This window comes from Drosophila mojavensis, unplaced genomic scaffold (genome assembly GCF_018153725.1).
Source record: "Drosophila mojavensis isolate 15081-1352.22 unplaced genomic scaffold, ASM1815372v1 contig_36, whole genome shotgun sequence".
NCBI classification, from domain to species: Eukaryota; Metazoa; Arthropoda; class Insecta; order Diptera; family Drosophilidae; genus Drosophila; species Drosophila mojavensis.
In genome coordinates this window covers 17,930,400-17,947,985 of record NW_025318858.1, presented here as the reverse complement: position 1 = coordinate 17,947,985, position 17,586 = coordinate 17,930,400, and the positions used below count along the sequence as shown (strand labels likewise).

Below are 17,586 nucleotides of genomic sequence, written 5' to 3'. Positions count from 1 at the left end.
TGGCTCGAGCAAGGTGTCTATTCTCTACCTTGTGCTACATGCAACTACTTGCCGCTGTTCTCCAATTCAAGTCACGGCGTTGTTAACAACAACAACAACAACAATTTAGTTCCACTGTGCAGCCCATGCCACTGCCTTAATTATCGCTTCTTTTCTCAGTCAGTGCCTGAGCCTTTCTTTGTAATTCGTTTGCTTGCTTCTTATTCTTTAGTTGTTGTCCTCTTCTTGTTCTGGCTTTTCTTTCTGCTACTTTTTGAAACAGTCGGTGGTGCTTCATCATCAAGAGCATCTTGGCCATCATCAGCATCGTCATCAGCAGCATCATCATCAGGGCGTTTTCCTCAAACGTAACTCCCTTCTCGCTAACTCTCTCATTCTCTATGTCTCTCTTTCTCTCTCGCCCTCACTCTTTCTTTCTCTCTGTTAACACTGCAGTGGCAGCTCGACTAAGACCCTGACTGTGTTATTTTATTTCCTCTTAATACTTAGCCGCATACCTTTTGTTGTTTTTCATGTGCGGGAGAAAAGGTTGCCAGACTGTTGAACCTTCATCAACCTATTGAAAATTGAGAATACTAGATATCTATATCTTAAATTTAAATATATGTGTACATATAACTAAAATTAATAAATAAGTAATTACTAAAGCATCGAAATTGTATATGGGAAATATATATAATTTTCTTTATTTTAAATTAAGTCTATAAATTTATAAAGACAGTCTTTTAGATTATGATCAGATAAATAAAAAAATAATTGAACATTCTGATAACTAACCAACGACAATTCTTGCCTCAGTCAATGAGTAATCCATGAACTATTAATAATACCAATAATAACTTTAATAGTACCAATAATGCACTGTTAATGCATAAATTCTTAACTGTTGATTTATTTATTTATCTTATCATTTTAGTTCTCCAAGTTCTTTTTTGGGCCATAAAACTAATGTAATATTAACAAAAATATAATTTCTCATATCACTTGTGTTATCTATTTATTTATCTTATCTTTCTTGTCAGCTCTTCGAGTGTATTTAAATCCACATTAAAGTACTTCGTCTGGCACCGTATAGCCAATAATACGAATATGGTATTGACAAATATTATTTTATAAATACTTATACTCATACGAAACTTGTAATACTGCTCTAAATATCTTGCTTTGCTTTTCTCAAATGATACCCTACTCTGCTATATAGTACGTGTAGGCAGGTTATACTTACATACAAAAAGCCGCAAGCGGCCACCGCAGTTACTCCCGCGCTGATTGGATGCGGACCAGAGCGGAGCGGGGCTGCGCTGTGTTCGGCTGGCTGAATGCAGTCTGGCAACCCGCGCGCTTGCGCTCCTCTACCCTCGCAAACGGTAAGCAGTCGGTAAACAGGTAGCTCTCTAACTGACAATAACTCGTCGTACGTATGCACGTTCCGTGTCTGTCTCTCTGTCTTTGTCTGTCTGTCTCTCTGTCCATCTGTCCGCTGAGTGGGGCTGTCTGTCCGCAGCGTGCGACTGGCGGTCGGTTAGTTTGCTTGGCTTGCCAGTTGCTCTTGTTGTTGCTGCTGAGGTTTTCTTACTTGACTGCTTTTCTCTCGCTACTCGTTGTGGCGCGCTCTCTCGTCCAGGTCTCTCCCGTTCAGCTCTCTCTCCTGCTCTCTCTTTGTATGAGCCACGACGACGACTGCGCGTTCGGCACTGTTGGATTAGTCTTCGAGAGTTGATCGTAGTAGACGCACCTGCGCGCGGATCGTGCATCGTAGAACACACAGTGCAATTGTGTACGTATATATGACTCTGTGTGTGAGTGTGTGTGCCTGTTGTGTGACAGAGTATGGGTGCGTGTGTTTGTGTGATGTGCATTTGTGGGGGAAAAATGCAGGCACAGTGAACTTGTTGCAGCGTCGCCAACGCCGCGTCTCCCGCTCATCGTCGCTCGGCTGAAAAGCGCTTTTCAGTGGCGTGTCGTCGCGCGCGCGCATCTGTGTGCGTGTGAGTGTGAGTGTGCGTGGTTGTCGGAGTGTGTGTGCGTGTGTGGGTAGAGTTTGGGACTACTTGAGGAGCGAATTGGTAGCTGCACTGGCTTCAGCTCCTATTTCAAACAAAATGTAGAAAAACACATTTCAGCTGCCGTATCTCGTTTGTTGCTTGGCTCGTTCGTGCGTTCGCTCGTTCGCTTCGTGCTCGACTTCGGCTTTAGCTACAGCTTCGGCTTCGGTTCGTTTCGCTTGGCTTGTCGGCTCAATCGTGCGCTTTCGTACGTGGTTTGCTTTTGTTTTTGGTTGTGTGTTTTTTGTTGTTGCCTTCTACGTGGTTTGTGGTAGCCGCTGCCGCTGCTTCTGCTGCCGTTGCTGCTGCTGCTGTTGCTGTTGCTCCCGTTACACCCGCGACCGCGCGCGACTGATCGTGCCGTGATTGTGTCGCGCATACAGCTGTAGATATATTTGTATCTTTATATGTGTATGTGTGTGTGTCTGTGTGAACTGTGCTGCGTGTACCTAAACTCAATGAATATATTTTGCAAGCCCGACATGTTATCTAAACTTCCATATCTTATGAATATATACAAATCTTATGAATATATATACATATATATGCATATATCTAATATCCAAATATCGTTTGCTTCTAGAAATCATCAGAAAAAGTTCAAACACAAAAGTGCCCAAAGAAAGATAAAATAAAGCGAGAAAATAAAAACTAAATAAACTAAAACTTGTTCCAAAAAATCTGAAAATACCTGGAATATACTGGCCAAGGCGAGCTTGAAAGAGCCTCAGGCGCTCTTCACACAGCCATCAAAATTGTTTACAGGTAAGCAATGCGCCCCGGGCAGCGGGCAACACCCCCTACAAAAAGACACACGAAATGTACCAAAAGAAAGAAGCAGAAAAAACAAGCTCCAAAGATTCCACTAAAAAATTCCGCAGTTGAAATTTTTGTTTTTTTAGGGTCTAGCTAATTATTTTCTTTTGATTTTCGCTATGGCCAAAAGCAAATCACAGCGAGTAGCGAGTGGGCTCTAAGAGAGCGAACGGCAAAGAGAGAAAGACAGAAAGAGAGAGACTCAACTATAGCGAGTAGCAAAGTAAATAAAAAACAACGACGTTGACTGCTAAAACCTGCTCCAAGCACACATACACACACACATACACTTACACACATTTGTAAGTCAACGTTGGAGGCTCCGCCACAGTTGGCGGTTTTTGGGCGACTGGCGGCGGCTTCCACTACAACTGCATGTGCCACTGTCATTGCCACCGAACTCAGTGTGGTGCCTGCCTGCCTTACTGCCTGCCCGACTGCCTGCCTGGGCTGCGTTCCATTGACAGGCGGCCTGGCGCTCGACTCTGGCTGGGCTCCAGCTCGAAGGTTTTTAGCTTGGAATTTTTTTCCATTTTTTTTTCTCATTTTTTACTGACTTTTGTTGTTGTTGTTGTTGTCTGTAAACCAGTTCACTTGTAGCCAGTGCCAGTGGCCAGTGGGCTCTCAGCCTGGGTTTCAGCAGCTCTCGTCGTGCTCAATTTGAATCCGGTTTTTTTTATTTTGGACTTGGTCGACGTCGTCGTCGTCGTCGTCGTCGTTTTGGCCGTTGCCAGCTTGGCTTGCCGCGCGCTTTAATTGTTCAGAACGTGTGTCCAAAGAGGAAACGCAATTGCCGCAAGCTTCTGTTGAAGCTTGGGGTTTGGGGTTTGAGGTTTGGGGTTTGGGGTACCCTCTACCATCATCATCGCCATCATCTGGCTCTTGCATCTACATCGCTCCAGCATCTTTCCTTTGATTTCTTTTAAATGCTTTAGTTATAGTTTTTTCTTCTTCTTTTTCGAAAAACGCCTCCCGCGCTCTCACAGTGTTTCAGTTTTTCTGTGGCTGGAACTATTCGGGCTCCATTCGGTTGGTCTCTATAGAGCCATTGGCTTTTGTCTCGCTCGACTGGAGCCGAACTGAATTTTCATCATTGTTTGTTTATAGCCAATTCGGTTTGTGCTTTCGGTTCCTACATTTTAGCATAAGAATAGGTTCATAAAAATTTATTGCATTCGGTGTGTTTCTGGGTGGGTTTTTTTTTATTCATTTCTCTTATAGGCAATATCAAATTTAATATTAGTGCAACGGTTGCTCGCAGTAGGGAAATACCTAAAAATAGAGCTCAATAAAATGCCGAAATTAATTAAAATCGAAACAAACAACATATTAAAAGCGTTTAAAAGGTTTGTTAGACAAAAGGCAAAAGCACTCAATATGCTGGTACCATAAAACAAATAATGGCCCATACAATTGGCCATAGAAGGCAAAAAATAGCTTCGACACGCCCATTTGGCACGTGTTTAATACTCCGACTCCTAGACGAGCTTTTTTTTATCGATAGTATCCGATGATGAAATCTAATGGCCTCGATAACAATATGAGTTCCAGTGGGAAGAGCTCAATCGGAATCGTTAACAGACTGGGATTATGTTCATCAATAGATCCGTACGATCTCAAGTAGCCTCTCTGATTATGAGTTATTGACAGTATCAGCACAAAAGGCCTTAAGAACTCTATTGGCCAAGGCACGAGAGTCGTAAGAAGCGTAAAATACGATCGACTTAAGAGGATTAAGCAGCTTAACAACGCTGAACAAGAAAAAAAAATGGAAAAGTCAAAGAGTATGAAGTGGACTGAGCTGATCGGAATTGCTTTTCTCTCTCTTCTCAGGTAAACTCGTAAATTCTAGACTTATAAAAAAAAAATTCATAAATAAGTAGATTAAAATTGGTTTTTGAATATTTTTCAGCTAAATCAAAAAATGGTCAATTTTTTTTGAAGATTTTTCATTTTTGGGTTAGATCAGGTTGTATAATAATGCTATTCCTTTTAGATATATTCTTTCTGATATATAATAAATTTGGTTTGGTTTAATGATTTTATTTAATTTGTTCCTGATTCGATAAACTTCTTCATATAAAAGAGTAGTCTAACTGATGAAGTGATTTCAGAATGGTATGACCTCTTAATAAGTCTATATTTAACATTATTATTGCTATTATCATTATTCTTATTTTGGGTATTATCATTACTCATCACTCAATAAATTTGAAAAGTTTTTTTTTTTTTTTTTAACATTTGTATGTATAAAAATCAAAGAAAATCTTGCTCAATTTTTATAAACTTTCTTCTCATCGTAACTGGTTCCACTTAGGCACGAAATTGTGTCCATCAATTCTAGTCTAGTTCTGTAGCTCCTCTCCTTCTCATTGCAATTATAAATGATGCTATTCAATTAAGGCGAACAACCTTAGTAATTCACTAGAGCCGATCTAAGCCGCAGCTGCATTGCGAACGCATAAAACTTCATTAGCAAAAGCGCAGCCGAGCAGCCTGCTGAATTAGCAAAGCTTTTGAATTAATGAACGTGCACTTGCACACACACAGTCACACACACACTACTCACACACACAGTTGTATCTAGTTGCATAGATATTAATCAAGAAAATTATAGACAACGCTCGAGGAGCCAGGTAAGCCGGCTTCAGGCTGGAAAACTAAACAAGCGCTGTTGATTATGCCTAGAGATTTTAATAGCTTCGACGATTATCTCAAGAAGAAGAAGACGAAGGAGAAGAAGAAGAAGAAGAGTTGCGCGCAGCCAACAGAAAGGGTTGTCCAGATTAACGCAAACGCAACCGACTATAATTACAACTTGTTGCGTTTTTTGCTTTTACTTTTATTTTTCTGTTTTTCTTCTCGATGCTGCTGGTTCAGCGTGTGAGAAAATGAGTATATTGGTGGGAAGTTCAGTATCATTACTGAGTTGTATAGAGGTAGATTTAAGGTGGTTCAACTTGAGATGTAGCGTACAGAATATTTATATTTAATTAAATTTGAAAGCTAAGATAAATAAAACAAATATTTAAAAAAATTCTTTATTCTAGAGAAAAACTACAAAATTGGAATTAAATATCTAAATATTAATTCTATAGGAATATATTTCTAAACAAATATCTATATATTAATGAGTTTAGGAGTAAAACTTTCAACAAATATTAATTATATCTAGAGCATAACTGAAGAACAACAGAGGTAGAGTAAAGAAACTTGGAAAGAGAGAGATCAGATATAGTGTATTGAATTCTTTTTTTTTTTTTTTTTTTTTTTTAATTAAAACATATTCAATTTTCTAATTAAGTATTTATTCAAATAATTATATAATATGTTTTCGAAATATTATATAAATGAAAAAAAAAAAGAATAGTTTCTTGTGCATAAAATTGTTGATTTATTTAATTATTATTTTTTTTTTATAAGTATTATTAGGTTGAGCAAACTCTATTGGATATATTCTTAAATGCTTTGTTGTTTATTATTTTCTTGGTTTTTTTTATATATTCTTTTCGTTGATTATTAGCTACCTTTGCCGAGACACCGAGCCTGGCCCGAAGGGATTAATACTGAAGACACACATACACTCACACACTGACCCTTTCTTGTCGTGTGTTGTTTGTTGTTGTAGCTGTGTGTGTTTGTTATTGTTGTTGTTGTTGTTGCTGTAAACAAACTGAAATAGTACGCTAAGAGCGTCTCTTGGACAAAACTTCGTCTCGTTTCTATACAAATATTAAATCCCTCTGCGCATGTGTGTTTTGTCTTGTGTGTGTGTGTGTGTGTGTGTTGCCCACAGCTGTGTGTATGTGTGTATATTTTTTATCAACTGCTTTGAACCTTTTTCCACTGGGTATACGCGTCTGCTGGTCTCTGTTTACACAAAGAGCCAGAGACCAGAGAGACGGGCCAGACCCAGACCCAGAGCCACAGCCAGAGCCAGAGCTCTCGGGCCCAGAGCAGGCAGCGAAAAGTGGCAGCCAAATTGCTCCTCGATATCTTTTATTTTCTTTGCCAGTAGTTGTTGCTGCCGTAGCTGTTGTTGTTGTTGTTGTTGTTGTATCTCATATACTTTTTTTATTGTATGCATGCAGACACACATTTAAGCCTTTGGCTTCATTTGTTGGGCAACCGTTTGCGCAAACGCTTCGCGTGTGTGTATGTGTGTGTGTGTGTGTGTGTATCTGTATCTCAATATTGTATCTGAAAGTACACAGCACTCGCTCTCTCCTCTTCTCTATCGCTCTCGCTCTCGCTCTCGTTGGCTTGTGTACGACGCAAGTACGTGCAACGTTGTCGACTTCGCATTTTGCTGATGATGTCCATTATTTACATTAATTTTATTTGTTTTTCTTATTTGGCTTGACGTTTCAAAAGTGCCGATGTTTCCAAAGATAATGAATCGCTGGATCGCATTGTACACATACTATATGTATGTATGTGTGTGTGTATGCAGGCAGGGACGGCTAGCGAGGGCCGACCGCCGACCGCTCGACAGCTCGGACAGTTTAGACAGCTCAACACAGACACCGAGCCCCAGTCATAAATGCATAAGCGAAGCAGAAACAATATAAGCCTAGTAGAAAAAAAAAATTAAAAAAGCGAGAAAAGTACAGAAATAAATAAAATTAAATACGTCAACGAAAATCCCCCAAAACGAGTTAAATTTTTGTTGTTTCTGTATTTGGAGGCTACGTGTCGCTGCTAGTTAGGTGTGATATATGAGCTATGAGGCTGTTTAGTTTAGAATTACTAGGAAAAGCTCGAGGTGTTTATGGGGCCTATTAATGGAGAACAGTTAGACAAGTAGTCGGCACTATAAAGCGAAATAATTGCAAAAATATATAATAATAATAATATTAAGAGTATTGATTGTATGAATAGAGAAAATATAAATATCGCAGAAAGCTAAGTAAATACATTTGTTTTATCTATGGAAATTTTTATACAATAATATCTAATATATGAAATGCTTTTGGAGATTCCATTCAGTTACAGCTCTATTTGATATTTTTAAACAAAAATAAATCCAGTTTCCATTCATGTCAACCAAGAAATTTCTCTAATGACTAAAATTATTGTTATTGCTCAATAATTTCGCACATCAAATGTCAATGAAGCGTAAACTACACTTCAATATTATTTATCATCAATTATCATCAATTTACAATACTTGAATCAAGTTTTACCGGGAAAGCAAAATGATTTAGCTACCTCAATTTCAGTTCAATTTTCACCATAATCAAATCAAGTTGTCAATGATAAATAAGTTGCCCACTTGTTTGTTTATCTATGAAAATGCTCATACGTCAGCTCTAATCAGACGGCGCTATAAACTATCTATCTAAGTTTGCACAGATCTAAAGTGACAGCAAAGCCCAAGAGCTGAACTCTGGGCTGTGGTCTCTGGGCGGCTAGCGATACGTGGCCCGAACCCAGAGAACTCTGGCCGAGCTCGCAATGATGCAGCACTTCCACAACAATTCGCTTATCATGCCAGACAGGCGGAAAAGTAAGCTGCGCTCCTCAGCAGCACGGAATAACTAAAAATCACGTTGTGAAAACTCATTTCAAGGCGCAACAGTCACAAGTCGAGAACATTTCCAGCAAATGATAAGCAAAACTGTCATGGCACAGCAGTCGATTAGAAGAGCGGGTCTGTGGTTTGGCTCGGTGGGTTTGGGGGGCTCGGGAGGTATCTTTGAGGGAGATGCCAATGCGTAGACTGCGAGGCAATTTTGTTGTTTGTCTGGTAAATCGCCTGGTTAAATGTGCTCAAAACGCAACTACTACGTTTTATGATCGACAATTTGTTCTTCATTATTATGTTGATTATCATTGTCACACTGATTGTCATTATTGTAATTTTTACTGCTTCTGCAAGATTTACTCTTAGATTATATGTTCCGCTTCATTATCATTGTCAATATCAACATCATATTCAATATTATTCTTCATTATTTACATTAGCTACATTATTATTTTCATTGGCATTATCATTAAAACTGTTGTCTTAACTATATAATATTTGCTTGCTTTTTATAATCAAATTCTGCATTATTGTCGATTTTATTGTCATTGCCATTGTCATTGCCATTGCCGTGGCCATTGTAACTATCATTAGCATTGTTGCTGCTTATAATTAGAGATTTTTGCTGTGCTGATTAGACTATTAGTATCATTTACATTATTATTGTCATTAGCATTATCATTGTTCTGGCTGTTTTTTAAGGATTGCATAATAATATTACTTAAAATATAATAATAATATTACTTCAAATTGCTTGCCATAATAATCATGTACTACTTCATTATCGTCATTATCATTATTATTGCCGCTACTAGTTCTTTCATATTCCCTTGGCAATAAAATTATTGGTAGAATTGCCATTATGATCATTGCTCTTTCTTCATTCGTCTGCTTCTTTTGTCTTTTAATGTTGTCATATTTTTATTGTATTCGACATCATTATTACCATTGTCATTATCATTATTTCTAACTTGTTCGGCCGCATTTAGTCGCCTTTAACGCAATGATCACGTTCCGCAGAGAGCAGCAAGCGTAGAAGCTGCCGTAGCTCCTGTTGCGTAAATCCAGTAACCACTCGGTCGAGCGGGTCGCATCGGGTCGCTATTCGGGTCTCGAGCTCTCTCGCCTGCTGCTACCGAGTGAGTCCAAGGCTTGCCTAACTGACTGACTGACTGCCGTTTAGTTCGCTTTTGGCTACCAGTTGCATTTTCTATGGCTGCCCCTGCTGTATCTCTCTCTGTGTGTGTGTGTGTAAGTGTGGGTATCTCTCTGAGAGAGGCGTATGTGTGTGTGAGTATATCTCTGTTTCTGTGTATGTGTGCTCGTTCGCTTACTACTGTGTGCTGCTCGCTTGCGCACAGAGCCAGTCAGGTTTTTTTTTTTTTCAGACGCACAATCTTATCTAACCTGGCAGCGTCGACAACTCCAACTGCGACGGCGACTCGTTTCGATTCAGTTTCAGTTTAGTTTCACTTGCCGCCGCCGTTGCTGATAAAACATTAAAAAAAAACCCAAAAACAAAATTAAAAATAAATAAAAAACGACAAAAGTTCATTTAGCTAGTAAGCAAACAAAAATTAAAAATCAAGCAAAGTGTTTTGGTAAATAAATATACTCTATATGACTTGGCTGACTTGGCCTCAAGAACGAAATTAATTTTTAGCAAATGTTCAATAAATATTATTAAAATAAGTTAATTGACAAACAACTCAGGTGAGCTTGTGTTCTTAACACCTGCTTTAGAGCATTAGCAAAAATGAAAAAAACGAGATATTTGAGAAGAGAACAATAATGAAATGAACATCTGACATCGAGTCAAATGCGATCAAATTACAAATGTTCTGTGATTTATTTAATTTGTATTGATTTTTGTTTTTAACGTGAATACTCAGATATGCAAATGAAGTGTATCAGATGAGTACTTTAATTTATTATTATGTATATTATTTTGAATTTGTTTGGGCAACTTGTTTTTGTCTTTAAATATTTATATAAATTATATATTTTATATAATTGTGGAAAGTTTTGCCTGAATTTGTTCTAGATGCATATGGCTGGGATATTTTAGATTCGATTTCGACTGAGGATTATTATTAAATGATTAATCGTAGCTTAGTCTTTCTCTTTTGAATTCTAAGAAAGAAACATTTATTTGACAAACTGTTGCGCATAGTTAATGTACTTCCATTAACCCCAATGATTTTGGGCAGTGTATGTTAACGAAGCAGCAAAAAAAAAAGTAGGAAAAAAACTTTTTTTATGGAACTTGACGAGCAATTAAGATAAGCCCAATAGAGCCCCAATAAGTCGCAACAATTAACACAACATTTGACTAATTGTTATATCTTCCCTCTCCCTCTCTCTCTCTCTGTTTATTCTTATCTGCAGCTGAAGGTCTGATGGCATGCGAGTAGGCGCTTGCGCTGAACATGCCCACGGATAACACGGCCAGCGAGGGCGGAGGCGCCATACCCATGCTGCGCGCCTCACGCATGGATCAGTTCATGTCGACGGTGGCCGCTGTGGCTGCTGCGGCAAGCGGCGGCGGCAATGGGGGCGGCGGTGCGGGCGGTGCGGATGGCTCGGCCAGCGGCGGCGATTCGCGCAACTCCTCGGCCAGCAGGATCTCGGCAGCGGCTGCTGCCTACGAAACACAGCTGGCCTACCAGCAACATCTGGCCTCGTCGGGTCTGCACGGCGGACCGCCGCATCACCGTGAGATATCGGCCTTTGTGCCGGTGCTGCCGACACGACAGTCGCTGGAGGCGAAGGCGCGAGCTGGCAGCAATTCCAACTACGAGATCATCGCCATGATGGCGGACAAGCGCAAGGAGCTGGCGCTGCGCGAAGCTGCCGCCGCCGCTGCCATGCTGGGACGGGGCGGGCCGCCGGGCGTACCGCCGCCAGGCGTGCCGCCACCGGGTGTGCTGTACGGGCCACCGCCACCACCGCCATATCTGACCGGACCGGGCCCATCGCCCACGGGCGCCGGCAGCTTTCCCTTTCCGCCCGGAGCGGCAACGGCTGCGGCGCTGTTTCCGCCCGGCCTGGGACCGGGCATGCACGCCGGCCTGGACAGGCGGCTGCTGCGCGCACCTGGACGCGCGTCACGGCCCAAGAAGCAATTCATCTGCAAGTTCTGCAATCGCCAATTCACCAAGTCCTACAATCTGCTCATTCACGAGCGCACGCACACGGACGAGCGACCCTATTCCTGTGATATATGCGGCAAGGCTTTCAGGCGACAGGATCACCTAAGGGATCACAGGTGAGTGGCCGCTGTGCCTGCTTTGGGGCGTGGGCAACGACCAGCCAGTGGGCGTGCCAGCGCTCGTAATTGCTGTCATGCCTCGAGGCAACAGCAGAGAAGTGAACAACAAAAGTCGAGTGCTTGAAAAGGATTAGTCAAGTCGAAGCTGAGATACCCTAGAAGAAGATTCTGAATACTGAAGATGTGAATTGGGCGGGTATACCACAAGGTATATAGGATATAGCTAGGAGAAAAAAAAACCTGTAGAAAAAGAAGGCGCTGAAGATTCAAGCAGATAGAATCAATTCTGATTAATACTTTTTTATTACGCAGCAAAAAATAGTTTAAACAAAAAAATAATAATAATAAATAAATAAAATAAATAAAAAAATAAAAATAAAAAATAAAAAAACAATGAAAATAAAAATTAAGTCAAACAAAATCAAAATATTTTAAAAATATTTAAAAAATAACAAATAAAAATAAAAATTAAATATAAAAACAAAAAAACAAATAAAAATAAACTTAACAGAAATATAAAATAATATTTAAAAATATATAAATATATTTTAAAATATATAAATATATTTAAAAATATATAAATATATGTATAAAAAAAATAAATAGTTAGTTAAACAAAATAAAAGAATAATAATCATAAAATAAATTCAAAGTCAATAAGAAGTTAAATTCAAAAGTAGCCAAATAGATTATTAAAATCTAGCAATTCTATCATTTTAGACAAGTAGAAGCCACAACATTTAGAAGAAGATGGTGTCAGACTCTCCGATTCTCTGATGTTAGTGGATCTCCGCTAGGAATAAATATAGTTGAAAGCGAAATTTCAGTGAGAGGAATGAGAAGTCTCTAGAATGGTTTACTTTAGAGAGGAACTTTGGGTATAACTCAAAAAAATTAACATAATATAAAGAATTATGAAAAAAAAAAAAAACTTAGCAGGCAAACAGCTTCATAAAATCAGTTGACTCTGTCATGTTGGCCAAGTTGAAGGTAGAACATGCCGCCTGAAGACCGAGTTAATTAACTTTGTTGGTTTTCATTTGGGGAGCGGCGGGGCTGGCAATGAGGGCTGCGGGCCAGGGGCAAGGGGTACTCGAAACATTGGATACCTGCAGCAGCAGACAGCTGTATGTGTGTATGTGAGAGTGAGTGAGTGTAAGCGTGCATATGTGTGTGTGTGTGTGTGTTAGCCTGTCCAAGATGCTTTGCGTCTTTTGATCGTTCGGTTTCGGTCCATTTGTCGTTTGTTTGCTTTGCCGCGGGGCTAATTTCTTAGCCGCGGCGGCAGCAGCAGCAGCAGCAGCCGAAGAAGTAGAGAGGCGTGAAGGGAGCGCTAAAAGGAAAAAAGCAAGAAGAATCTCGGTGCGCCTTGAGCCCGTCGAGAGACAGTGCCAAGCTGGACCCAAGACAGATCTGAGGCGTAGAACCTGTTTTGATTTTTATTTAAGAGTCACAGCAGCTGCTGCGAGTTGCTGTTGCTGCTGTGGCTGTTGCTGCTGTGGCTGTTGCTGCTGTGGCTGCTGCTGCTGCTGCTGTTGCTTTTGTTCCAACAACAAGTGGACGCCATTTCAAAGATGGCTGCCATAAACATAAAATATATCAGCGCACTTTATCTGAGCGGGCAGCGAGATAATGCAGATAACTGTCAACTTGAGCTGCCAGCTGCCAGCTACCAAAAACGCCCACGCAATGAGCACAGTCAATTTACTATATATCTCTTTCTCTTTCTTTCTCTCTCTCTCTCTCTCTGTCTGTCCCCCGTCAGGTACATACACTCGAAGGAGAAGCCATTCAAGTGCACCGAGTGCGGCAAGGGCTTCTGCCAGTCGCGCACCCTCGCCGTGCACAAGATCCTGCACATGGAGGAGTCGCCCCACAAGTGCCCCGTGTGCAGTCGCAGCTTTAATCAGCGCTCGAATTTGAAGACCCATCTGCTCACCCACACCGATCACAAGCCGTACGAGTGCTCCTCCTGCGGCAAGGTATTCCGTCGCAACTGCGATCTGAGGCGTCATGCCCTGACCCACGCTGTGGGCGAGGTGAACAGCGCCGACTATGTGGACGTGGGCGAGGAGGATGAGGCCAGGCAGCTCAGCGGCGATGAGGAGGACTCCCTGCTGGAAGTCGACTCGCCACGCCAGTCGCCCGTGCACACGCTCAGTGAGAAGTCCGAGAAGGACGAGGCGGAGCGCATGCGGCTCAAGCGCAAGGCCACCAACAGCAGCAGCGCCAGCTACGAGCACGAGGACAGCGAGGAGGAATTCGACGACTTTGACGAGGAGGAGGAGCTGCATGAAGCTGGCGCCTTGGACCTGGCCGAGGACGAGGAACTGGAAACGGAGACCGAGGAGGAGAAGGCCGAGGTGGCGCTTGTCGCACGCTTCAAGGCGGGCCAAGCGGCCGCTGCGGCTGGCAGCAGTGGCAAGCCGGAGCGCCAAGGCGTCACCCACTGCCATCACGAGGGCGGCGAGACCTACACCATGCGGCCGCACGGCGAGCGGCAGAGCGAGGAGCCGCCACATGCAGCGGCAACTACAGTAGCCACAGCAGCAGCAACAGCGACAGCAGCACCACCACCACCAGCTGCCACATTTATGCCCAGTCTACGCTATGCACCACCGCCTGCTGGCCCTGCTGGCCCTCCAGCTGCACCACATCACGGTCACTTGCTGCCGCCGGTCAATGGGGATCCCTACTTGCCCATGCTGCACGTGCGCCGCGATCTGCACCACAAGACGCTGAACCTCAGCAAGACGACGCCCGCGTCCGCCACACCACCCAGCATCGTGACCAGCGGCAGCTCGGCGGAGCCAGCTCGGCCGCCGTCGCAGCCGCTGCACTCGCCGCACGAGGCGATGCCCAGCTTCCTGGGCTCTATACCGGTGCGCAAACGCATTTTGCCGCCGCCAGCACCGCTGGTGGATCTGGTGGAGCATCAGCGCTCGTATCTGGAGAGCTATGCCATCAACATGTCGCGGCATCCGCCTAGGCAGCTGCTCTGCAAGCCGAGTGCAACGGAAGCGTGTGCAGCGTCAGAGAAGGAGGCGGTACCGGCTGCACCAGCTGCACCACCGCCTGCGTCGCAGCCAGCACCACCGGCAGCAAGTGTACCGCCAGTTGTGGCGCCACCACCGGCACCACCCAGACGCACGGGCTTCAGCATTGAGGACATCATGAGACGCTGATCGAGAGCATTTCAGTTTTTAGTACATTAAGCAGGAATTGAGGCCTGCTCTAAGGCGGGCAGAACGCTATTTAGCCATAAGTGCACTTTTAGTACATTTTAGTACAATGCCTGAAGGCAAGGCAATAAGAAAATACTTTAATTAATACATACATCGTTTTTAGTACACAATACATTATTTAGAACATAAGCTTAAGACGTGCCACAAACTTTTGTTGCATTTGAATCATTGTGCTTTTAGTACACTTTAGTACACACATTCCATATAAATCAGCTGCTATTTTAATATTCTAGTACATTTAGTACACTAACAGTTAGATAAGTCTAGTGCGTACTCTTAGTACATGATCTAAATTCAACCTAGTTATACATATATAATTGATACGAGAGAGTCTACTTGATAGTTTAGATCCAACTAGTATAGATCCAACACTAAGTGTTGTTTTTGTTTCTCCTTCTTATTTTTAGCCAGAACTAGTTTTATAATAAAAAACTTTTTTAATTTATATTTAATTTGTAAGATAATCTTGAATGCAAAATCATTTCAAGATCTACGCTGAGGGAAATAAAGGTTGAAAGTAAAAGTAAAGCTTGGACATACAAGAAACAAAAACAAAACAAAACAAAAATATAGAGAGAAAAAAAATACAGACACGAGCTGCGGCCGTAGAATTGCAGTTAAATTTTTATAGACTTAGTTGATAGAGATTTTAAGTTTTTATTTTCATAGAGTTTTAGTACAACCTTCTAACATTCCATGGTCTTCCTTGAATTTTAAATGACTTTGAAACACACCCACAATTAATAGAAATATATATATATATATATATATATATATATATATATATATATATACACATAGATACATATATATAAATCTAAATAAATATTTAAATAAAGTTTGCATTGAAATTAATTGAGTTTTTGTGTATTTTGTTGGATGATTCATCCAATCAATCAATCAAACGATGTCACAGACATTATACGATATATTATGTATCTATAATATCTTGTACTTCAGGCACGTTTCGTCTAGCTCTGGTGGTTTTTTCTTTCCGTTTGTGGCTCGGGGTGAGGCAGCGCCTTGAACATGATTTCAACTCCAAGTGCCGCACTCGAACACGTAGAAAGTTCAATTAATGTGGCACGTAAATTGCTGTCATCGAGCCGAGATATTCAGGAAACTTTAACTATAAAACAAAAAATGTAAGTCAGCTATAATTATATTAGTCAAGATGCGAGCGAATCTGATGATATCATCGAACGACCCTCGCACGTGATTCGCCTGCTCAAAGACTCGACGTGAGAATGAATTTCTGCCGAAATGCCAAAAACTTGTTGTTTTTATTGCTCTTCGAAAGGAAGTCACCCCAAAGTTGTATGAAATGAATTCATAACTAGCATTTTCCGCGGACAGTAATGAAAAAAATAAAATAATTTGCAAGTATTTGATAGAGTATAATGAGGCAGAACTTCTGAAAATGGACTAAGCCCGAGAATGACAATAATGAACGTAAGGCAATTATTAAAGCAGTCAAGAAAGAGTAATGTTTATTTGATATAAGAAAAAGTCCTAACTGAAGATTAAAATATTATTTTTAATTTGCCCATAGATCAATTATTTACAGCCCGTAGGTATGCAATGAAAATATCAATATCAATGGCACTTGGATCATATTAGACATATATTTTTGTATGCATATATAGAACAAGAAATGTATACTGCAATACTTAATATTAAATCATTTAATTAACTAGCTTTGGCATTGAAATAATCATTTATTGATTCATAAATTCATAAACAAATTATTTCAATTTGCTTCCTTACCATTATAACATTTTGCTATGTAAAATGAGTTTGTATAAATAGATTTAATGAATAAAATAAAAGTCGTTCGTTTCATATAAATTAATTTAATGTATACGCTTATATTAAGCTAGAATATTTAGAATGATAATTACCAAATATTACCAAATTCACTTAACATAATTTAATTCTACTAACTTTCTGACAAAAGCCTTAAAATATGCTAAAGATACTGCGCACAGTGGACGTAAACGTATTTCAAATGCTTTTCTGTTTAGTAGTTTAGTATATTGATTTTAGAGTGTTTATGGTATATATGTTTTTATATGAAGTATAAGTGAATATCGACAACCTTCCAATATATATTGAGTACCTCATTATGTGGAAATAAATTCAGATTATATTAAATAGACTTCATGTAAGTTATTTGAAAATGGTGAATTCTAAAATATATGAATAAATGTACTATATTTTAATAATGAAATTCTGTTCATAGCGAATTCTATGCATTTACTTAATTGTAATAAAGTCAACCGAAGCTCAGTCAACATATTGCCGCGTGAATAACAGTCATCAGTCTGTTAACTTAACAGTGGTCACTGAACACAGCTCACTGGCAGCGACAGCTACAGCGACTGTTAATTCAAACGGCGCACAACAGCAACAGGTAATGGCCCAAAAGCTGAAAAGCTGTTGTTGCTGCTGTCATTTCGGCCAAGGTAACTGCGAGTCGCACGCTCAGCAGCTCAGCAGAGCTAAAAAGCAACAACACGAAACCCACCCGACAGCAACAACAACAATGCGAGCGAAGCGACATTTGGCTTTGTCCACTGCGAGCGAACTTTAAATATTTCGTTTCGCTCGCGCAAAGCTTCACCCCGCGCACCTAGAGCTGTGACAGAAAGGGAGAGGGCAGAGTGAGTGAGCGAGCGAGAT

General features: G+C 40.9%; 1 protein-coding gene and 1 long non-coding RNA gene across 2 annotated transcripts; both read left to right on the top strand.

Annotated features, from left to right (window-relative positions):
• The first annotated feature begins 1,691 nt into the window (after positions 1–1,691).
• On the top strand, positions 1,692–15,615 carry LOC6577175 (protein bowel). The gene is made up of 4 exons (XM_002003108.4): positions 1,692–1,777; positions 2,629–2,810; positions 10,777–11,656; positions 13,425–15,615. The coding sequence occupies exons 3-4, from the start codon at positions 10,818–10,820 to the stop codon at positions 14,842–14,844; spliced, it is 2,259 nt and encodes a 752-aa protein (XP_002003144.1). The 5' UTR covers positions 1,692–1,777; positions 2,629–2,810; positions 10,777–10,817; the 3' UTR covers positions 14,845–15,615.
• A 347-nt stretch (positions 15,616–15,962) lies between these two features.
• LOC122757220 lies at positions 15,963–16,733 on the top strand. Its single transcript, XR_006357169.1, has 2 exons — positions 15,963–16,387; positions 16,457–16,733. It is a non-coding gene; the product is annotated as an uncharacterized LOC122757220 (long non-coding RNA).
• The last annotated feature ends 853 nt before the right edge of the window (positions 16,734–17,586 follow it).

Excerpts from the sequence above, each read along its gene's own strand:
- LOC6577175 (XM_002003108.4), top strand. The coding sequence starts at position 10,818 with ATGCCCACGGATAACACGGCCAGCGAGGGCGGAGGCGCCATACCCATG. Across the intron at positions 11,657-13,424 it reads GATCACCTAAGGGATCACAG|GTACATACACTCGAAGGAGA; the intron begins GTGAGTGGCCGC and ends GTCCCCCGTCAG.